Below are 9412 nucleotides of genomic sequence, written 5' to 3'. Positions count from 1 at the left end.
GGTAAGCGAGTCTTTTTACAGTACTGCTCAACATTTGGGGACGTTTATTTGGGTAGGCTGTAACATTCATTTCCTTGTTGTGCAGTTTTCCTGCCGTGATTGCTTATGGTTCAGCGTATGGCTGTTGCCTAAAGCATTCAATCTTCAAGTGCGTTCTGATGAGTTCCTTCTAACTAAACTGCTACGGAGTTTTCCTTGTGCCATCACGGGTTTGAGAGATCTACGTATGCGGTATCCACTCATTTGTGTTATAGGGCAGCGGCCGGTGTTGGCGTAACTCCACGCCACCCTAGGCTGCTGTTCTGTTGGGCCGCGAATGCTGCTTCGTGGGTTTGCTGCTGTTCTTGCCAGCGCGTTTCTACCAAGTGCTGCTTTCTTTGATTGGTGCAGCTGCCTGTACCACAACCACAAACCACCATAGTACTTTAACACTAGTTTTAACTTTTGTAGGGTGTGTTTGTGTGAGACTGTTTGTGTGCTTGATCATTATTCGCCTATAATTAGTGTGTTTGGAGTGTGGTATGAGGGATATTTTCTTTTCTGTTAAATTGGGTATTTTTGTTTTAGTCCTGCTCAGGTTTTAACCTACTGGAAGGAGGCTCTTTTTCTATAGCTGTGGATAGCCAGTGGGCTATCTTATTGGGCCTGATTTATGTTAATGCTTTTTTCTTTTTCTTATCTGTTTATTTGGTTTAATGCTCACAAGAGCTTATTTTATGTGAACTTGTGTGCAGCTAGCAACCACGTCTGCCCAATTTTTCTGTTGTGGCAAGCAGCCTTTTGTTGTCAGCTGTATGCCAGTACTGGTGGGAGGCTATTGCAAGCTGTGGATCATCAGTGGTCCACGTAGTTTCCCTCCCTTAGTTTATATCGTGTGTGGTTGTGTGTTTTAATTGGTTAGTTTGTTGTGATTAAGCTGTATGTTATTTCTTTGTTTGATTTTCTTTTCTGTTTATTTACTTTTCAGGTGCTGAGTGCCCAAGGCGGGGTGGCAGCTGATCCCTTAGGTGGTGGTGTTTCCCTATTTTTCGTGTGTGTTCACGTGTGCCTGTGTGGAATTCTTTTGTTGTGCTTTTGATTGATTTGATATATTTAAATCTGTTTGCAGTGAGTGTGACACGTATGCTTGTAAGGTGTGCCTCCTTGGATTTCTCCTTCGTCTCTTGGTATCTTGCCCCCTGCTGGTAGGCTTCAGCCCCGTTAATATTGATTTCTCCCTTATCCCTGCCCCACACACATGTCAGTTAAATCTTTGGATTGTGAGTGTGAATGAAAGTGATTTTGTGAAGTAAAGGAATTTTTATTTTTGTAAACATTGTAATAAAATAAAATGGCCTTTTTGTATTTTCATAACTTTGGTCTCTGGTGTCTTTAGTCAAACGAACCTTGCGTGTCAACATTGAAGTGTTTTCTGGTTAATATTCCTGGGGTGAAAGTCCCCTGGTGGCGTAGTCAGTAATTGCTCTTCTGTTTAAGGTCAAATTTAGTCAACACTTGTTTTTCTGCCCAAGGCCACATTCAGGTATGTCATCACAATCATTAAATCCTCAGTTTCATCATTTAAAATATTTGTTTTTCTTATGAAAGCAGATATTGTTTATAAAAACACCCGATTCCATTTAGCTTATGAATTAAATAATCAGTAAAAAGCAAACGTTACTGTTTGTGGTGACAAAAGGAACTGTCTGTGTGCATTTACAACAGTAGAATAGGTTGAAATGTTAAATAGTGTTAAGTTACTGGGTGCGTTTTCTGATCAGGCTTAGAGCTAACAGTGCAATGCCGCTGAAAGTAGAAGTGGTAGAAGAGACATCCATATCATGGAAAGTGAGCTGGCAATCACTGGTGGCATGGAATTACCTGCAAAATATACATGAAATTAAATGTACACAAATATATTTAAACCTAAAAATATACAAGAAATTTGGATTATTTACAATTAAGCACTAATAAATAAGAGTAATTTCTTCGCATGTTGATACTGACTAATAACAAGGGTGACATTGATGGAGTTTGGCTCAACAGGAAAGGTCAAGCTGTTAACTCCTTGGACAAGGACGTCTTTCACGTTGGTGTCAGTCACGTCAGCGCCAGGAAGGAAAGACATGAGGCTGTGTGTCACAATAGAACCATTCCTGAAATTACACAAACAGATGCAGGTTAAAATTTAACCATTAATCAACAAAGAAATAAACATTCAGAGCCATATCCGCCTTCTTACCTGAACTGAAAGATTTGCATGAGATGGAAGTTTTTAAAGGCTTTCTTGTACAATGGTTCAATCTAAGAAGATGAAGAATTCGGTGATCAAAAACAGATAAAATGGTTTGTTATTTAGCCATAGATAAAGTTAGCAATAACAACTAATATGCGATGAGACTTACAAATGCTCTAAATCATATTCAAATGGTGCCTCATGTCAATTGAATTGGATTTCACTTAAATTGAACATGAAAATTTGAACAAAAGCGCAAAAGTCACACATGTCCTACACACACTGAACAGAAATGCATGATTAGAACCAGATGCGTTCTTCAGGTTGTCTTATATGGCAATAGGAGTTTTCACGTGGTAAAATCTCTCATGTTTAGAAGAATTAAATTGTAAATGGTGGCATTATCTGGAAAACATACCTCACTAGTGACTTTTTTAGCTTTGTCTTTAAATTGTTGAGAATTTGGGTTAGCCAGTGCTGGAACAAAGGTTTCCTTGATGCTGAAGATCAACGTGAAAACTTCAGTTACTGGTGCATTTGTTGCAGTTGTATCATCTGTGATTGCGGGTGAAGTCACATCCATTGTGGGGTCAGCTGTGCTTGCGGGTAAAGTCGGGTCCGCTGCAGAGCCCACCTGAGCTGCACTTAGGGCTGAAGTCATGACCATTGAAGATGATTAGAATAGAATAGTGGACCATAAAGTTGAAATCAAAATTAGAAACTGATGCTGATAAAACAGAAACAAGGCAATGTGCTTCATAAAGCTCAGCCGAATCACAGATCTGTTTAATCTATGACTATCATCTCTGAGGTAAACTGCAGAGTCAGGGGCAGCTCATATCAATGGACTAGCAGGATTAAAAACACACACTCCAAAAGTAAAATAAATGAGGTTCCATATTTTAAGCATTCACATCACCTTATCTGTGATTAACAAACATTTTAAAGAGGATTCTTTGTGATTTTTTTTAGACCGAGTGTAACAGCACCACTGGCAGAATGATGTGAAGCGAGGCTGTGGGTGAACTGGAACTTGCCCAGTGCTGGAGGTGCATACAGCCAATCAGTGCCAGTGTATAACATGACTACACAGTGTGACACACCCACTGAGTTTTGAGCCCCATTGGGTTAATATATTCTAGTCCATGTTGGTGACGTTTCCGTAACACGTCGCCAGGAGGCGCAGTACAGATTCACTCACAGGTGGAATGAATGTGAATGAAGTGGATTATTTACTCTATCATCATTCTTCCAGGAAAATTATTTTGGAGGAGAAACGGAAAGTTGATAGACTGAACACATGTATATCAAAGTACAAATTACACAAAAGGACAAATGAAAAAACTAAGTTCAGTGTTTTTTGCTTGAATAAAAGGCTTAGAACTTTTCTGTGTACTCTTTTTGTTATTCAAATGAAACACAGTTCAGATTCAAATGCCAAAAGTTATATATAAACTTTTAAATTATATATTAATTATAGATGTTATTCACTGCCCCCACCCCTACAAATGCTGGAAGTAAACAATGATTGTTCGGTTACGTTTGCTTTTCTCCCCACCGAAAGGGGCGTCAAGAGAGCAAAGAGCTTAAGTTACAACTCATGTGGGTTTTATTTCCTTTGATTTATTTGTTTCCACAACAGGTATCCACATATAGGTTATAAACCTATAAAACACATAAAAGATCGCAATATAAACTGCCATTTTGATAGATAAATCCAGAGAAAAAATTGTTAAAATTCATTTACAAATACGAATATAAATATTCATGTGTATTTCACATCAATAGAAAATCAAACATTGCATTGCATCACCACATAGCACAGTGACTTCAAAAGCATTGAGCAAAAAACACTGTAACTACAGGACAGAAAGCAAAGCTGGCATCAATGCACATACAAATATTATTGCATAATAGCCACCTCATTGTTTGGTATCCACAACAAATACTTCACAGCAAAAAATCAGTTATTTAAAATAAACCAATATATTAGCAATAGCATTACTTCTCATGAAATGTCACAATAAATAGTTACCCATATCAACAGAGCAGTTTTTTATCATTCCAGGGGAACAACATTACCTGAAGTATAAGTAGCAACTGCAACAACCCATAAATCAATTTAATTAACCATCTACATTTCTCATCCGCTTCACAGACAAGACGCAAAACCAGAAACCAACTACATTACCCAACAGCCACCGCAACCCGAAGGTCTAATCACTACAATTCAGAACATTTGCGAAGTTAACCATAAACATTACAACGCCGACAACACCGATCATTTAAACACAGCAATATCTACAGCGCAACCAAGAAACAGTTTATCAGCCATTCACAAAATAGTGACAATTCAAAACACAGTAAAAACCGCAGCAGAGTGAAGGAGAGGAGTTACTCACTGGTGGTGCTTTGCTCTCTCAACGAGACGCCATGTTGGACAGCTAAGCGCGTTCCCATTTAAAATCTCTAAGCGCACCTCATTGGATAACAACTACCCGTTTCGGTTTTGCATGGAAGATCTTACTGGCTACACCATGAATCAACCAGGTAAGTGAACCACCCTCTCATTCACTTGCGCTTACCATCTTTGACAAACATGACCTAGTAGACCCTCCCACTTACAACCACACAGTGAGCAAAACACCTCCCACTTGACCGAACTAACCCTAAATTTAAGGAGGTCACAATCACATCTTACTGCAAGAAATATCTCTGCACCACAATACATACAAAAGTTTTGTTTTGTTTTTTCCAGCAAATGTCCACGAAGAGTTCAATGTCCAAAGTGACTTAAAAGTACATTTCATAGCAAGTATGTAATGTCCTGTTTGGGTACATGGTTAAATAAGCTCTTCATGTGATGCAAATATCATGATGTATGTGTGTGAGTGTGTGTACGCGCACTGTGCGAACAGCGGCAGCGTTTGGCCTACACCGCATGTTGCCATGGACAACGGCTTGACCCAAAATGGGTCAAGTTAACAGGGGGGGGATTTTGGTCTTCCACAGGAAGAAGGACCACCAGCCTTCTTACATCTCTCCTGATGACCACCGTGGGCAACGGAGAGCCGCTTTTCTTGTGGCCATCCGCCTGGGAAGCTGGAGTACCAGCACAAGTGGCAATGTCTACATCCCGGACAATCCCTTTATTGTCAGGGTAGACCGTCAAGATTCGGCCTAGGCGAAACTGGCTCCTCAAGGCATTGGGATCAGCAACCCAGACCAGGTCGCCAACTTGCACGTTTCTCTCCGACCTGTGCCACTTCTGTTGAATGAAGAGGTTTGGGCCGGCAAGTTCTCTCCACTTAGCCCAGAAGCGATCCACCCCAATTTGGATAGCTCGCAACCGGCGCCAGGAATGAGCCTCAAGATCGAGACCAGAGGTGTCACCTCCAGGAGACGCTCGACCCAGGATGAGAGAATTCGGAGTTAAATACTCAATGGAATTCTCTTGCTCTTGAGCCCTCGCATCTATCGGACGTTCGTTCGTCAAGTTGGCTGCCTGATACAAAAGGGTTTGGAATTCTCCCCATGTGAGAGATCTTGTGGTTCCACCAAGGCTCATGAGCGCCCTCTTCAGGAGCTTAACAGCGGCCTCTGCAGCTCCATTTCTATGAGGTGCATCTGCAGGGTGAAACTCCCACTTCCACTCAGTACCATTTTTGGCAGTCACAGTTTCAATGGACAAAGTTTGAAGACAATCAAGATGCTTGTAAAGTTGTTGAAGGGCTGATTTAGCGCCAATGAAGTTGGTCCCTCGATCAGACCAAAGCTTTCTTGGATGCCCCCTAAGGGCAACAAAGCGAGTGTATGCCTGAAGGAAGCTTTCTGTGGACTGGTCATCCGTGAGGTCCGCATGGACTGCTCTAGAGGCCATACAACAATAGACGATACCCCATACTTTCTTTGTTATCCTTCGCTTCACAGTGTCCTTCACTTCAAAGGGGCCAAAGAGGTCAAGGGTTGTGAACTCGAAGGGGCTGGCTCTTTGGGTGCGTTCTGGAGGCAGATCGCTCATTACTTGTTGGCAGAGTTGAGCCCTTCGCTTGGTACAGGTGACGCAATTGTTAAGTATTTTCTTTACTAACTTTCGTCCTTGCGTAATCCAAGCTTTCTTTCGTGTTCGTAGGAGGGTGGCAGCGACGCCTTCATGATTTTCTTCATGGGCCTCTTTAACTAACAGGGTTGCAAGCCACGATTGACACGGGATTAATGGCACAACAGCTTTGTCCTCATCCCAGCATTGAACCCTCCCTCCACAAACAAAAAGACTAGTCAAGTCATCTCTCTGAACGACCAGGCGATCAAGAGTCGTATCACGAAACTTGATGCCATCTTGAGCCTCCAGAGCCAAGAATTTAAATGCTGTTACCCTTTCTCCTACTGACAGGTAAGCTCTTTCCTCCCACTTTGAGCAGTCAGGGGTTTGGGTGTATCTGCCCAGCCAGGTGTCCACTGCCCTCTTCAGCCAGCCAACAGCACCACACAAACGAGTCAGGGAGCTGAGTCTTTTGGGCTCGACCAACTTGACGAGCGCTACAATGGTTGAACATTTCCAGAACAGAGCTCCACTTGCCGTGACTGCAGCTGAAAACGCCTTTCTTTGGAGGCCCCCGATCTCTTCAGAGACAGAGGAGATGATCTCCCTGGCAGTTTTCACAGGCCAATTTTCAACAGGTAGTTTGAGGAATCCAGGGCCTTCCTGCCAGACTGATCCTTCCGCAAGGTCCTCGGGGGTCGACCCCCTCGTGATAAGGTCAGCAATGTTTTCTTTTCCTTCGATCCATCTCCAGGTGTCGACAGGCCCCGCCTTTTGGATTTCTCCTATCCGATTTGCAAAGAACGTCTGATAGCCATAACTATCCTTCTGGATGGCCCCTAAAATCGTCTGGCTATCGACAAAATGGATCCACCTATCGACCTTGATGTGACAGTGCTTTTCAAAATAGATTTTCAAGCGCGTTGCAAATACAGCACCGCATAATTCCGCTTTAATAACGTCACCTTTTTGGTCTAATGGGGCGAGTTTAGCTTTTGATTCAACAAACTTCACAACAACTTTGTCTTGCGCCGTCTCCCAGCGAAGATAGAGAACAGCTCCATAGGAAGCTTCACTGCCATCGGAGAATGTGATTCCCATAGGCCGGCCCAGGGCTCCATGGGGTGTAAGACATCTATCGAATCTCACCTGGCCAAGTCTTACACACTGCTCAAATAGTGTTATTGCAGCTTCCCGGAGATGCTGAGAGAGAGGCTCATCCCAGGTACCTTTAGCTGGACGATCTTTTCCTGCCTCCTGAAAGGACTCCCTTACAAACATCACTCCTCTTTGCTTAATGGGTGAGGCCAGGCCAATGGGATCATAAAATCCTGCGATCTGACTCAGCAGCATTCGTCGGGCGAGAGGGTCTGGGGTGCTTGCTCTAACTTCTTTTTCTTGTAGATCCAGCCCAGTTCTCATCTTCCCTCGCCGTTTTGAGAAGTTCACTGATGTAAGCAATCGGAGTTTGTCAGTTTCTGGCTCGTACCCTAGTCCAAGAGCCTTATTTTCCTCATCCCGCATCTGATTCGGGAGGACCAGGGTTTTGGGTTCTGTTGACCTGCAATCACAAGGGCTGTTAGGATCCTCACTCCTCCCACTTTGACCAGTCAGGACCCAAGGTTTGAGTAAGAAACCTCCTGCTTGTAAGATTTTTTCGACTCCTTTAGTCGTCCTAATCAAAGCTTGGAGGTCATCATGGGACGTCAGTATGTCGTCGACATAGCAGTCCTCTGTTAAAATGCGACGCTCTGCGAGCATGGCTGCGAACTGGGGCAGATTAGCAGTTTCCCTCATGGCCACCTGAGCAATGCAACCAGCAGGCTTGTCACCAATATTAACCCTCACAACAGCATACTCGCCAATCTCTTCTTTGGGGTCATCCCTCCAGAGGAATCGGTGGAGATGAACTTCCTCATCCTTAAGCCATACAGAGTTGTACATTTTCTTTACATCACCAAGGGCGGCATACAACCCACTTCTGAATCTCAAGAGGACCCCCCGGATAGAGTTGAGAACATCGGGGCCTTTGTAGAGCAAGTTGTTCAAGCTCATACCTCTAAATTCCTGGCTACTATTCCAGACTATTCTCACTGGCGTGGAGCTGGAGCGAGGATTGGGGGCAACCAGGTGACTAATATACCATACTGGCCCATTCCAGTCTTTTATCTGCTGCCTGATGAACTTGACAGCTACTCCTCTTGACACCATGTCATGAATCTGCTCTCTGTATGCTGCTTTCCACAAAGGTTCTTTTGCCAGTCACGCTTCCGTATTCCGGAAGGTTGCTTCCACTGCTTGGCGATTATTTGGCAAAATTGCTGGGTTGGCCTTCCAAGGGTATGCGGCGTCCCAATGTGGACTATCACTGTGCTTGTCTGCCAGGACATATGAGAGACAGCCTTTTATTTTTTCTAAGTCTCTCTCTTCTCCGAGGGTCATCTCCTGGCCACCCGGGGAACACTTGCCGCACTTGCAGCCCCCGCATTTCGGCTCACACGCTGCCCCAATACTGTCCCATTTGAACCATTCAAGAACCTCTTTAGTGGCTGTGATGTTACTGAGTGTTACTGCCTGTGCCACATCTTCATCCAGGCCTTCTGTGCTAACAATGACCTCTCTGTAGAGCTTTGTAGAGGTTCTCATGGTACGAGCAAAATGAGTTTCAGACTGGTGCAGCGTTAAGTCGACTGACTCAAAGAGGTCAGGGTGGGTACCACCAATTGTTTTACCTAGTGGTCCATCCCAGAGGACGAGATCGCCCTCCCTCCTTGATGGTTGGGGCACCAGGCGACCTTCTCGGTGGCTTATGAGAAGGTCAATCGTATTAGGACGGGCCAATTCTGCTAAAGAAACATCAGGGAATATCTTCTGCAATTGCTTTGGTATAACTGGGTGGCAAACCTCAGCAATGCTATCCAGTCCGTAGCAGATCAACTTATGCTCTGCCACTGTACCCTTTGCCGTCCTCACTCTTAAACGGAGGCTATACCTCTTGGTTCCGACCGTCTTGGTCATTCCTCCGACGCCATGCACTATTAGCTGAATGCTCTCACCATTCAGTCCGAGCTGCTGAGCAGCACAGTGAGTGATATAGTTTGTATCAGAGGCGAGGTCTATTAGAGTGCCAATGAGCTGGCCAGAGTTGGTTGTAA

The 9412-nt window shown here is 43.9% G+C and overlaps 1 protein-coding gene across 1 annotated transcript in view; it reads right to left on the bottom strand.

Moving 5' to 3' along the window:
- Window positions 1-8468, bottom strand: part of LOC132883544 (uncharacterized) — a 10661-nt gene extending 2193 nt beyond the window's left edge. Inside the window, exons 1-5 of the mRNA XM_060917273.1 lie at window positions 4618-8468; window positions 2634-2866; window positions 2222-2283; window positions 1987-2135; window positions 1-1860 (exon numbers count right to left, since the gene is read on the bottom strand). The exon at window positions 1-1860 is cut by the window's left edge and continues 2193 nt beyond it. Of these exons, the coding sequence (XP_060773256.1) occupies window positions 5148-8468 (3321 nt within the window). The 3' untranslated portion in view covers window positions 1-1860; window positions 1987-2135; window positions 2222-2283; window positions 2634-2866; window positions 4618-5147. The remainder of the gene's footprint in view (window positions 1861-1986; window positions 2136-2221; window positions 2284-2633; window positions 2867-4617) is intronic.
- Window positions 8469-9412: the final 944 nt, after the last annotated feature.

This window comes from Neoarius graeffei, chromosome 3, assembly GCF_027579695.1.
Source record: "Neoarius graeffei isolate fNeoGra1 chromosome 3, fNeoGra1.pri, whole genome shotgun sequence".
Taxonomy (NCBI): Eukaryota; Metazoa; Chordata; class Actinopteri; order Siluriformes; family Ariidae; genus Neoarius; species Neoarius graeffei.
The sequence above is the reverse complement of the archived record's forward strand: the minus strand, read 5'-3'. Positions and strand labels throughout refer to the sequence as shown.